Source organism: Eulemur rufifrons, chromosome 7, assembly GCF_041146395.1.
Source record: "Eulemur rufifrons isolate Redbay chromosome 7, OSU_ERuf_1, whole genome shotgun sequence".
NCBI classification, from domain to species: Eukaryota; Metazoa; Chordata; class Mammalia; order Primates; family Lemuridae; genus Eulemur; species Eulemur rufifrons.
Window position 1 is genome coordinate 25405222 of NC_090989.1, and position 14172 is coordinate 25419393.

The 14172-nt window shown below is 38.1% G+C and overlaps 1 protein-coding gene across 2 annotated transcripts in view; it reads right to left on the minus strand.

The window, feature by feature from the left end:
* CXADR (CXADR Ig-like cell adhesion molecule) overlaps positions 1 to 14172 on the minus strand; it is a 67181-nt gene that overhangs the window by 21268 nt on the left and 31741 nt on the right. For both annotated transcript variants that reach the window (XM_069475017.1, XM_069475016.1), the window contains exons 3-7: positions 11694 to 11898; positions 7816 to 7971; positions 6741 to 6863; positions 6074 to 6212; positions 2505 to 2688 (exon numbers count right to left, since the gene is read on the minus strand). In XM_069475017.1, coding sequence (XP_069331118.1) covers positions 2505 to 2688; positions 6074 to 6212; positions 6741 to 6863; positions 7816 to 7971; positions 11694 to 11898 — 807 coding nt within the window. The remainder of the gene's footprint in view (positions 1 to 2504; positions 2689 to 6073; positions 6213 to 6740; positions 6864 to 7815; positions 7972 to 11693; positions 11899 to 14172) is intronic.

Here is a 14172-nt window from a genome sequence, read left to right on the forward strand (position 1 = left end):
ATTTGGGAAGTTATCAGTACTATGTGGGCAACAGAAACTTACAGTGAGAGGAGCTGGAGACATAAGCCTAAAACTAACTTGTATCCTCAAAATTTAATCACACCTAGTAGGTCTCTTCAGGCTACACAAGTGATTTTTACAAGCCTGTTTCTCAGACTGTAGTTGGTATGGATCTTAACTGAAAGCCTTTCTGAAAGATTTTGATTTACTTATAGCAAAATCCTAGATAAACATGAAGTCTAAGGAAAGGGAAGTGTTATACACATCCCCTTTCTGTGGTAATTCCTACTTAGACTGACAGCATAATCTTCACTATATGAAAATCAGGAATGGGAAGGACCAACACTTTATTATTAAAGCTCGTGTTCTGTTTACTACACTATTTTATAAATAGATTTTATTCATATAAAATAGGCCAAACATCTGGCAATCAAAAATAGCTACTGTTAAAAAACCAGAAACACAGTCAAAGAGTGTTGGGGATGTTGACATTTTTAAATCGTTATGAATAACACAATCGTTTTAAGTTACATCCACGAAGAACAGAGAGGAGGCAAGTCTGAAAATGCGAGGATAGAAAGGTGTCACAGTGATGTGTTTTAGCAACAGTACCTTCACCTCTAAGCACCTTTCCAGTAGGTGACAGCAGCTCATAGGCACCAGAAATTCATGATAGAAATTAAATTACCCAAAAGGCACAGATGAAAATGTTAACACAAGTATAAAAGTAATTTTATGTAAGGTTAAAAACCTATTTTAAAAATGCTTCCAAATATGTAAAACTATACACTAATCCATTACACAGACATTCAGCTTAAGTTTACCATTAAAAAGTGTACACAATACTCTGCCTAATTGTAAATACATGCCAACATTAATTTATAATGTAGCATTTACCACCACAGCACCCAAATAGATTAACAGAAACCAACTCCCTACTAAAATCTAGGGAAAAGGTTTTAGAGCCAGTGAAATAATTTATTGTATACCTTATTTACTATAAAGAAACTATTGACTCATTCTCCTATATCCACATTCCCTCACAATCTTAAGGGAAATACAATAAATCCACTTTCTTCCAAAACAATACTTAACACATTTGGCAGGTAGGAGTATTCCTTTTACTCCTTTTTCTTTCTTTCTTTTTTTTTTTTTTTTAAAGAATAAATCACTTCCAGAAAACTAAGACTCAAATTTTTTCAAAGCTCAACTTGATTTGCTGGAACTACATAAAGACATGTTTGGCCACACCACAACTGTAGATCCCCCCAAGTCTGGAAGCCAGAATTGGCAGAGGACACTCACTTGCTTAAAATGTATTTGATCATTCTGAGTCTATGATGAAAATATCCTCCAGGAACTGCTTTCTAGAGGGTAAATTTAGGATTACATGTTTCTAGAACGCATAATATATAACACCGTCCAAAAAAAAACAAAACAAAATGGCAAAAAAACCCCAAAAAAACAAAAACAGAAAAAAACACTATACCAGAAAAAACACTTAAAATGTAGAATCAATAATTAGAGCATTTCAATCTGTAATTGCCAAATAATAAATGAGTTATAATATTTTATTAGAAAAATATCAACTACAGTGGAGAGCTAGTGTTTAGTTGGGGACTATGAAATACTACATCCTTGATCTGGCTGTTCACTATTTGGAAGACCAACAACAAAACCTATCCCCACAATTGCACCATTAGTGTCATATCTATATGTAGCTGACAACACATGTTCTAACTCAATCTGATAGATACTCCTTGACTTTAGTATGTAAGAGCTTACTATGTCCCTGTTTCCTGTAGCAGTCTATCAACTAAATCTTTACGAAATCATTGTATAGACAAGGTGTATGAATGATTTAAAAGTAAAACTAGTAATTTCTATAACATAGTGTTTTCTAAGTTATTAGAGCTATTCCAAACACATTTAGAGTTTTCAAAGAAGCTATAAAAACAAGTACAAACATACGTAAGTAATTTTGCCATTTACTAATTTGGAGAAGACTGTAGGGCCATAAATAAATGATATACACATCCTAAAAATAATGGTAGAAATTATAAAGTACCAGTTTCACATGATTCAAGTATCAACTTGGTATACACGTCAGTTCACCAGTTTCTTCAGCTGTGATGTGATATTCAAAGTGCTACATCTTACGTAGGTATTGTTATTTAGAAACTGTTAAAATCAACCTCTAAAAACCCAGTTTGCCTTTTCAGATGAATTTGTCTTTACTAACTTTAATGCCTTTACTGTTTCAATGTAACCAAACAAAATTTTTTTGAAGTATGTTTCTTACAGTTTCTGATCAACTTTTTTTTGATATATTTTGAGGTTAGTAACAAGATTTAGACCAGAATACATTTTCGTCTATCAAGAGGAAAGAAACATGGAGAGCACAGATGAGAGGTACGGAGTATCTATACTATAGACCCATCCTTGCTCTGTGCTGGAATCATCACAGGAACCGCTCCCATGCGACTTAGATTAGGGGCAGCTACCTTAGCAGGTGGGAGAGTTGGACTCTGAGGAGCACGTTCAAAGTCTTCACTCGGTACTTGGTTATACTGAGTCTTGGAATATCCTTCCATGTTGGAAGGAGACATGGATCCCAGGGATGAATGATTGCTGCCTATGTAGCTTCTGGCAGTGGATGTACGGCTCTTTGGAGGAGGCACATCTTCCCTAGAAAGCAAAGTCCCCAATACAAGTTAAAAGAATGAGTTTCTAAAATCCTATAATTATATAAGCTATGAATCATGGGTAAGAGCCTCTATTTTAGCTAAGCATATAAAAGCGTGTGTGTAAGTCACCAAAAAAGCAAGCAGAGCAGATATGTCACGAATTGTGTATCTATCCTCAATTTATCATTTTGATTTAAAGGTATATACCTTTGTATTTAATGAAATACGGTATTTACACAAATGTATATGGTTGTATAATGTTATCTTACAAGGATAAACTTCAAATAGTTTCATATTCTAGTATCACTAATCAAGATAATCTAGTTACAGTCATGTAACATTTTATAGTTGATAAAATACTAACATCTCCAGATATATCTCTATCCCCCCAAAAGAAAAGAATTCCTTTTTGCTATGAAAAGTTATCTAAAACCTTAGCTGAAAATCTTGCAGATTTAAGTTTGCAAAAACTGGCAATTTAGGCATAAGAATTCTCACACCAAGCACTGACAAAGACTATACAGTCGGCTCTCCGTATCTCTGGGTTCCACATCTGTGAATTCGACCAACCAGGGATTGAAAATACTTTTTAAAAAATTCATCTGTACTGAACATGTACAGATTTTTTTTTCTTGTCATTATTCCCTAAACAACACAATAATCATTTACACAGCATTTATATTATGTTAGGTGTTACAGGTAATCTAGAGATGATTTAAAGTATACAGGAGGATGCATGTAGGTTATAAACATATAGTACACCACTTCATACCAGGGACTTGAGTCATACCAGGGACTTGAGCACCCTCAGATTTTGGTATCCGCAGAACATCCTGGGACTAATCCTCAGCAGATACTGAGGGCAAGTATATATCTGAGTTACCTTTGGTGCATTTAAGAAATACAGGCATACTACATTTTATTGTGTCTTGCTTTTACTGCACATTGAAGATACTGTATTTTTAACAAATTGATAGTTTCTGGCAAGCCTGTGTTGAGCAAATCTAGCCATGCCATTTTTCCAACAGCATGTGCTCACTTCATGCCTCTATGTCACATTCTGGTAATTCTCATAATAGTTCAAACTTTGTCATTATTATTATATCTGTTATGGCAATCTGTGATGTTTGATATTACTATTTTAATTGTTCTGGGGTACCATGAACCATGCCCACGTAAGACAGCAAACTTAACAAATGTTGTGTGTGTTCTGGCCGTTCCCCCATCTCTCTCCCTCTCCTCCAGCCTCACTATTCCCTGAGAACAATAGTATTGAAACTAGTCCACTCAGTAACCCTACAATGGCCTCTAAGTGTTCACATGAAAGGAATCGTAGCACATCTGTCACTTCAATCAAAAGCTAGAAATGATTAAGCTTACTGAGGAAGGCATGCTGAAAACCAAGATAGGCTGAAAGCTAGGCTTCTTGCCCAGCCAAGCTGTGAATGCAAAGGAAGAGTTCTTGAAGGAAATTTAAAGCGCTACCCCAGTGAACACATGGATGATATAAGAAAGCAAAACACACCTGAACAAGAGCAAGACCTCATCTCTACCAAAAATAGAAAAAATTAGCTAAGTCTGGTGGCGCATGCCTGCAGTCCCAGCTACTTGGGAAGCTGAGGCAGGAGAATCACTTGAGCCCAGGAGTTTGAGGTTGCAGTGAGCTAATAATGACGCCACTGCACTCTAGCCCAAGCGACAGAGCAAAACCCTGTCTCAAAAAAAAAAAAAAAAGGGAACATTTGTGATCCATGGGAAGAGGTCAAAATATCAACATTAACAAGAGTTTGGGCCGGGCGCGGTGGCTCACGCCTGTAATCCTAGCACTCTGGGAGGCCGAGGTGGGCGGATCGTTTGAGCTCAGGAGTTCGAGACCAGCCTGAGCAAGAGCGAGACCCCATCTCTACTAAAAATAGAAAGAAATTATATGGACAGCTAAAAATATATATAGAAAAAATTAGCCGGGCATGGTGGCGCATGCCTGTAGTCCCAGCTACTCGGGAGGCTGAGACAGGAGGATCGCTTGAGCTCAGGAGTTTGAGGTTGCTGTGAGCTAGGCTAACGCCACGGCACTCACTTAAGCCTGAGCAACAGAGTGAGACTCTGTCTCAAAAAAAAACAAAAAAAACAAAAAAAAACAAGAGTTTGGAAGAAGTTGGTTCCAACTCTCACGAATGGCTTTGAGGTGTTCAAGATTTCGGTGGAGGAGTAACTGCAGATGTGGTGGAAACAGCAGGAGAACTATTGTATTAAAGAAGAGGTGCCTGAAGATGTGCCTGAATTGCTGCAACCTCATGGTAAAACTTGAACAGATAAGACTTGCTTCTTATGGATGAGCAAAGAAAGCAGGTTCTTGAGATGGAATCTACTCCCAGTGAAGTTGCTGTGAACATTGTTGAAATGACAACAGCAGATTTAAAATATTCCATAAACTTAGTTGGTAAAGCAGCAGCCGGGTTTAAGGACTAACTCCAAATTTGAAAGAAGTTCTACTGGGATAAAATGCTATCACACAGCATCACATGCTACAGAGAAACCTTTCATGAGAAAAAAAGAGCCAACAGATGTAGCAAACTTCATTGTTGTCTTACTTTAAGAAAATTGCCACAGCCACCAAACCTTCAGCAAACACCACCCTACCTAATCAGTCAGCATCCATCAACACTGAGGCAACACCCTCCAACAGCAAAAGATTACAACTCACTGAAGGCTCATATGATTATTAGCATTTTTTAGCAATAAAGTATCTTTTTTTAATAAGGAATGTACATTTTTTAAGACATAATGCTACTGTACACTTTAGAGTACGGTATAGTATAAACATGACTTTCATATACACTGGGAAGCCAAAAAATTCCTGCCTCACTTTATTCAGGTGGTCTGGAACCAAAACGGCAATATCCCCGAGGAATATCTGTACGAGTGCCTGGACTCCACCCTAGACCTGCCAAATGTCAATTTAAGTCATGTGTTATTATTTTTTAAAGTTCTGTTATCCAGTGTGCACTTCCAGTTAAGATTTACTGATTTAGAATATTTGAGAAAAATAAAATTATACTATCAGTAATTCTACAAATTACCATGTCACTTGATACAATCACCTTTTTTTTCAAACCCCAGTATCTGCTCTAATTTTTGAAAACTTTATCCCTGCTATTTTATGGTGAGAAGGAAGACAGTCTTGAGATAATCATTTTGCAATATTTCTTTAAATGGGGTAGAAGAAAGTTTGGGGGGGACAAGGAAGGGTGGTTGATTTTGTGGGGCCAAAGCTTTTATCCAATTCTCACAGGACAGAGGCTTTGGATGTTTAATGAGAGAACTAATGCTTTAGAGACATAACAGACTTATTATTACATCAGTCAACTCCTGTCTCACTTAATTACCTGATATCATGATGAACTTCCTTTTCATATTTTTCTTCTCTTCGCTTTTTACGACAGCAAAAGACGATAAGACTAATGAGCACTAGAGCAAGCAAAGTTCCTATAATAGCTCCCGCAATTGTTCCAGCTCTATTTGAAGCTAGAATAAGATGTTAATAAGAATTAATAGTAAAAAAAAAAAAAAAAACTATATCTATTGATAATGAAGGTAGGATACATATTGATAGACTGATTTCACTGTACATATTAACTTTGAGACATATTATTTAGCCTTTTTGATCCAGTGGGGAAAATACATTAAAAAGAACTTCCTGCTAAACTGTATAATCTATTTCAAGCATAAAAATGATAAAATTTGTCTAAAAGACCTTAATATTCAAAGCTATCTTGGTTAATATATAGGAATGTTCTAAGCTACTCAACACTCATAATAGCTAAATATGCTACATGAGTTGATTTGGCAACTCTTACCTGCTTAATGTATCATTGTAATGATGAAGGTTTTATTAATGAAATGTATTTTTCTAGAAAAGCTAATAACCAAGCCAGAGAATGTTCTGATCAAAGTTAGCATCCTTTTGCCTTCAATACACCCTTGCTGACTGGATTAAAGGAGGTGGGATCAAGATAACAAACAAAACAGCCAACATGGAAAGAAGACACTTACGAGGAACGACGTCCAGGCGCAGCAGGCACTGATCGGAGCCCACTCTATTTTTGACTGTACAGCTGTATGTCCCAGAGTACTCAGAAGAGGCGTTTTTTACAGATATAACAGATGAAGTCATTTCTATAGGAAGGGGAAAAAAAGAAACATTTTTACAGTATGCATTGCTCTGAGTTATTAGTAAAGGCAACCTCTACCAAGTTTGATAATCCAATTAAAAGCAGGACAGACCAAGGCTGGGTGCAAACAAACTGCCATCCAGCCAGATGGGCATCTCCAGAATTCAAATAATCATGCTTCCAGTTCATTTGCATCAAGGCAAAAGCAACCATGACCCCATCCACCACAGAGCCTCAGCTGAAGCAGGGGTGTCGCTTAGCTGTTGCAAACCCATTTTGGGCCACATCTGATTATAAAAATTATCCTATTCCACAAAGGCTCTTTCATGCAGCAAGAAAACTTGCAAATCCTATTTTATCACCACAGATAGAAGAAACATACAAAAGAAAGTCAGAAGGGGTCGTCCAGTTTGGCTTCTCAGTTTGGGGGTGGAAAAAAAAAAGGAGAGAAGAGAAAACCAATTTAAGACCAAGGGAATCAATCTGAATTTACAGGTCAATTATAACAAACAAGTGAGTGATCAGATTTAGTAACTTTCAATTTGTAACTTTCTAGTTAGTGTCACACACAGGTTTTTAGTTATTTACAGACACACCGTGGGTAAATTACCGTATCTTCAACATGAATCTAGGCAAAATACTCAAGATCCAATTCTTGTTACATTTTGGTCACTATCTAACTTATGATCATGAACATTTCTCATCCATTAAAATAAATCTATCAAAGTAACTAATTATAATACCCTAAAAAGATAGAACTACCTCTTAATTTATGATAGATGGCACTAAGTTGACATTACAAAACACTGAATACTTGCCATGGAAAATCCTGACTGTTCTGTATAGAAAAGGAAAGGTGTTTGTGAATCTAAAATATACAAGCACACACACACAAACCCTACTAGATTTAAATCCAAATCAATGGCACATGGTACAAACAGTATCATCAGCAGTACCTGTTAACCATGAGGTGGGCAATTTCTGTGAGTCAGACAATTTTTGCCATTCATATCGTAATGGAAGGGAACCTTCTTTTGGTTCACATTTTAGTTTAAAGTCATTTCCAATTTCTTCTGATCCATCAATGTAACATCTTGTACCTGAAGGCTTAACTGAGAAACAAAGTTACAACTTTATATAAGATAAGGGAATTCATTTTTATAATGATTACTTAAACACACAGCATGATGCTCACAACCACTGACTCATTATCAGTTGGTCCTGGGTTCAGAATTGACAAAAGAATGAAAGACCATAATAGGGTGTCAAATCAGTTTACTCAGCTTTATCCAACACAAAACAGGAAAGAATGAGCTCAGGCAAAACCACCATTGCGTCAGGAGGTTTGGCAATAATTGAGGCGCAGCTCAGTGCCCCTGTGTTCCATGGGGCACACCCTAAGAAAGCAAGGACGCCATGCGCTGGTCTACGCGAGACTCAAGAAAGCTCCCCCTCCATTCCTTACCTATTCTTCTCCATGCTTGACATGTAGCCCTCTGGGAGTATGCACCAAGCCATATCCCTTAGGTGCCATTACCTTGACAATCGGGATTTACCATCAGTAATGGTGATAACAGGAATAATTCACTTAGCGCAGCAAGGACCAATTAACATTCCGAATTTCCTTTAACTCAACCGATCCAGACAGCAGTGTTATAAAAAAGTAAATCTAAGGCTATATTCCGGGTCTCCCTAGGTAACTGTTTAGAGCAGCTGCTGCCCCATTACCTGCAAATCACCCTGGATTAATACCTTGGCATTGCATACTCCTCTGCTAAACTTTATGGGGGCATAACATTCACACAATCAAATTAACACATTAATCATGTGGGTTGATCATCCATTAAGCACCACTCCAACCCTCTCCCAAGAAAGTTCCCTTGTGCTGGTCCAGCAGATCCCACTTCAACACCTGGCCCCAGGCAGCCACAGATCAGATTTCTACCAGTATGGATTAGTTGTGCTTCTTCTAGAATCACGTGAATAGAATCATATAGTATGTACTTTGTCTCACTTCTTTTATTCAGCATAATGGTTCTGAGATTGATCCACGTTGTTGTGTATCCGTAGTCGTTTTAGTATTCCAGCGAATGACTATGACACAAGTTTGCTTACTTGTGCAGCCCGCCTACCTTCCACTGGGAGGAAAAAGTGCAAGTCTTAAGGAAACACAGATAAAGTCCTGTCCCCTAAACGTTTCTTTGGTCTGGGCTTTCTGAATACCTGGCCATTATCCTCTGAACTCTTGCCTCCATAATCATTAGCATAGCCAATAGTCCTTCTCAGGTAAGGGCATGTGACCATCAAGTTGTACTTGGCCATGGTATCCCACCAATTTAGTAAATGCCATGTTCCATACATGAATTGCTTCATCATCCTTCCATGCTAGTTGGCCTACCTCAGTTTTGTGGGAAATATACTCTAAATCCCTAAATGGGGACAGGGTATACTTTTATCGTGATGTCATCTGTCCAGAAATGCTTTCTGCTTGGTTCAAAAAAAAAACCCTTACTCCAGGCAAAATCCATCAATAGATGCTAAAATCAATAGGCAGAAGTTAGAGGAGAAACAGGATAGTTGCATAGTATCAAAGTAGCTCCCCCAAGATATTTTTTAATTACAGAGAGAAAAATCCTAACTTCATAGTGGAGAAACCCATCTGATAAAACTTAAGCCAAGCAATCATGTTAACAATAAGACGTGACATCATGTGCCCCCTGACATGACTGGAAGAGATTAAGGAGACATAAATGTAATGTGGATTCTAGATGTGATCCTAGTACAAAAAGGACATTAGTGGAGAACCATGAAATTCAAATTAGGTCTGTAATTTACAGTATTGTACCAAATGTAAATTTCTCGGTTTTGATAATTATAACATGATTTTGTAAGAGGTCAACATTAGATGATGGTTATACTCTCAGAAACTGCTGGTATTTTTGCAACTTTTCTATAAAAGTATTTCAAAACAAAAGGGTTGGGGGGAGCCATGCCTGGTACCAATGGTTTGCAAATCCCTCAGGACCAGAGTTGACTGAGCTACCACACTTGCTGTTGCTACTGTGTTCCTCGGCATGGTGCAGTTTGAGTCCACCATATACATCCTGTTATGGAACTGTTAACTGTGTATGCTCTACCCTTCAGAACAACTCGTTCTCTTTATGCCAAAATGACTCAGTAATAGGGCCTTTGGGAGCTCCAGGGAAAGGCACTGGTGATATGTGGTCACAATATAACCTTTTATCAATTCCTTTTGTTATCATTACCCACTTCGGTTTCTTTACTGAGCTGCATCCACACGTACTTTTGGTGTATCTGAAAGAGCGGGGGGCGCCCCTGGCAATGGGGCAAGCTACACCAACGCGCTGCCCCTCACATCCAGACAACCAACAGTCATCTGGGTTCATGGTCACACAGTGCACAGGGCTCAATGAATGAAATATCATTACCTTTTGAGAATGCCATGGTGGTGAGTCCTTCAGAGTTCCCATAAAAAAATCAAAATATAAGGTAGAGCCAAATGAGAGCTCCAATAACTACTGCTTAGTTGGGTCACTAGAGGGCACTTCATCGTATCTTTCTCCCAGATTATCCAGGCAGAATTTTCAGGCAAAGGTAATAGATAAGTTTCCATCTAATTCTCACTTTTAAGAGAAAACAATTCTGGCAGTTTCTCCCAGCACCAGTCATGAGTCATCTAACAACAAGGAAGAAAAAGCTACAAGAAATTCTTCTCTGGCTCTGACACAGTCTCGCCCGGATCTGTGTGTAAGTCATCCCTACTGCCCGTCAGCAATCACTGCCCCCTTTCTCTTCCAATCCCAAATTCATCCCCTCTCTCCCTCCCGTGTTTGAATTCATGGCTCACTTGGCTGTAGCAATCCCCCACCACGGTAACAAAAGGGTAAACTGTGTCAGTGCTTCCTACTTACTCATTCTGAAGAATTAGACATTGGGATTGGAGGTTTAATGTCAAAGGGCCATTCCTGTTGCTGGGCAGTCATGGCTGCTGCCATCCGTGTGCTTAGCCACATTATGTGCCATGACCGCTGCCCAACCCAGGTTCCTTCTGGGATATGTGCTGCCTCATGCTGTCATGATCTCAGCTGGGACCTGCAAATTTGACCCCGAACCTGGTCCTACTAGGTCCAGCAATACACACACACACAGAAAATGACACGCTTGTCCACAACACTTCTTGGAATACATGCTAATCACATAAATTCCAATGTATCTGCAACATTAAAATATGGGCTTCACAATAAATAATTCTGATAACCAAGTATAAACTGTTTGGTTTATCATGAACCAGTTAATGTTCCATATATATCTTAACTCATTACTTCCTGCAAAGCAGTGTTCAAAGAAAGTATAGTCAGCGTTATAATCTCAAGTATCCCTGGGCTTAGAATAAGAGTTCAGACCACTTGTTGTACTTTCACCTGCTTACATAGTTATAAAAAAGAAAAGTTACCCCATGTTTACTCAGTGTAGACAAAGAAAGCCAGGACAAGGCAATAAACCTAGATCTCCTAGCTCCTGGATTAGGGTTTTTCCTCCATACCACAATACTTTTCTGCTTACAGGGTGTCCCAAAAGTCACCATACATAGAGAAAATGGGAAATTGTAGCTAAATGTACATTTACAAAATATTCATTATAAAATTCTAAAATATGCTAGTTTTATGTCATATGCTTTTGGAAATACTTCAAATGTTTAAAATTATTACTTTAAAAAGCTGGGTTTTGTCTTACACAAATGCCGCCATTACAGTACTGTGACCACTCACCCTGTTACTAAAGTAACTCATTTATACAAATAAAAATAACTCACCAAGAACTGTCAGCTGAAGCTTCTTATTTGCAACACCAGGAGCTTTTTTCACTTTGCACTGATATGTGCCAATATCTGACAACTGTAAATTCGTTACATTTATTGATGCATCACCAGATTTGAGATCATTACTCGTAAAATGGACTCGTCCTTTCAGATCTTGATAGTAGTCATCATAAATTTTGTCTCCAGAATATAAAATAATCTAAAAAAAACAAGACAGGAGGAAAAGCAAAAAAATATACACATACAAAAAGCCTGTCTCTAAAGGAGCTCTGTATACACCTGCTACTACAGAATCCAAAAAAAAAAAAAGAGAGAGAGAGAACAACAGTACTCTGAGGAAACCTACAATTATCCAAATCACAGAATAAGAAAATGGAAAAGTGTCAGTGTGATCCTTGTAATAGTCCCACACTTCCAAGACCCAACATTACTAAGTAGAGCAATATAGTGAGATGGGACAAGAACACAGATGTGTTCATTCCTATAAACTCTATTTTTCAATTGCCTCCAAGGCTACAGCAGTGCACCAATCAAGTGTACAAAATCAAGTACATACTGCCCCCTGCCTCCCTAAAAAAGGCTTATCATCATTTACCTGTGCAATCTAACAAAAAGATGACTATTTTTTGTCTTTTTTTTTTTTTTTTTGCCACCACCTAACCAGATGAATATTTTTTGTCTTAATACTAAGTTGGAGGCACTTGGTGGTTCTAGATTCTAATAGATAAAACCATAAAATAAATCTTTTAAGATATGTGTAACCAGGTTAACAAAACCTCTCAATGACTCTTCTGTGACCAAGGCAAAGCTCTGTTCCTAACTCCACCAAGTTTTCTGAGCCACTCTTACAGCCTTTGATGGCAATAACTGAAGGCTAGATTTAGAAGGAAAATAAAATCTGTGTTAAATACAGCTTGGAAGAGAACTGCAGTAGTCATCCCTAAAATTAATTTAACACATTTTATAATTTCTCACATTTGATAATAAAATCCCTACTCTGGTCACACGAGACCCTAAGGGCCAAAGAGCAGAGGTGCCAAAATCTCAGGAAACATAAATACAGTCTATATCATACAAATAATTTTTTATCTCAGATGCTAATTATGGGCAATCTAATCAGAATAAATGTCATCCAAGAATACCTTAATAAGTTTATTCTGTAGGAACTTCCTGACTGGAGGAACTTGGGTTCTTTTCTGTATTATCTTCTCTCCTACCATACTGACCCCACCCTCAATCCAATAAAGCTCTTTATTTACACATGAAGTGTCTGCATCTAGGTCCTGCTCAAATCTAGGTCCTGGCTCAATACCACTTTGCTAAGTCAACAAAAGAAGAAGCTGAAGGGTCCACAGCTGATATACTATGTAAACACAAGCCATAACTGTATTTGCTCAATATTGTTGCCACTTGTCAACAGCAATACCTAATACTCCACAAATGAGGCTGCTCTATCTTTCTTTGGACTTAAGACCAAAACATTCAATCTATTGTACTTCTAATAGCTCGTTTTGCTACCCACACACTTTAACAGTCTTTAAGGAGGCTCTGACAAATAAGACGTGTCCATACTGTCGGTTATTTTGTAAACTATCTTATTATTTTCCCATAAAAACAATGGGTTTCTTTTTTTAATTTGAGACAGACTAGACTCTCATTCTGTTGCCTGGGCTAGAGTGCTGTGGTGTCAGCCTAGCTCACAGCAACCTCAAACTCCTGGGTTTAAGCAATCCTTCTGCCTCAGCCTCCCAGGTACCTGGGACCACAGGTATACGCCACCACACCCGGTTTATTTTTCTATTTTTAGTAGAGATGAGGTCTCTCTCTTGTTCAGGCTGGTCTCGAACTCCTGACCTCAAGCGATCCTCCTGCCTCGGCTTCCCAGCATGCTAGGATTACAGGCATGAGCTACCACGCCTGGCCCCATAAAAACAATGTTATAAAAACTCGTTAAGAAATGGGGAACTAACATTTACTAGGCAACTTTACATGTTTTTATTGATTACCCTTCACGACCCTTCAAGGATGTTCACATTTAACATTTAGGCTTAGGAAAGCACTGGCTCTCAGTGATCAGCTTGCAAAGTCGCACAGCTAAGATGCAAACCAGATCCATTTAACTTGGCACAGTACACAAATAACATTTCAATATCCCTCACAGGCTTACAAAATGCTTGTGCCTATAGTATTTCATTGAATTCTTATAACAACCTTGAGATGACAGGTGTATTTGTTCCTCCTTTACACATGAGGAAACAGGTTTATGAAACAGGGGAGGTAGTACAGGCTAGTGCAAGGGATAATAAAAGTGCAGGTGTGACAGAAAGACCTGGGTTCAAATTTCAACTGCATCTGTTGCTAGCTATGTGACGTGGGGCATGTTCCTTCAAATCTCTGGGCCTGTCTCCTCCTTTTCATATGTATAATTCTTACTTTAGGGTATCATTTATGGCTTAAATTAAGTACCTACAAC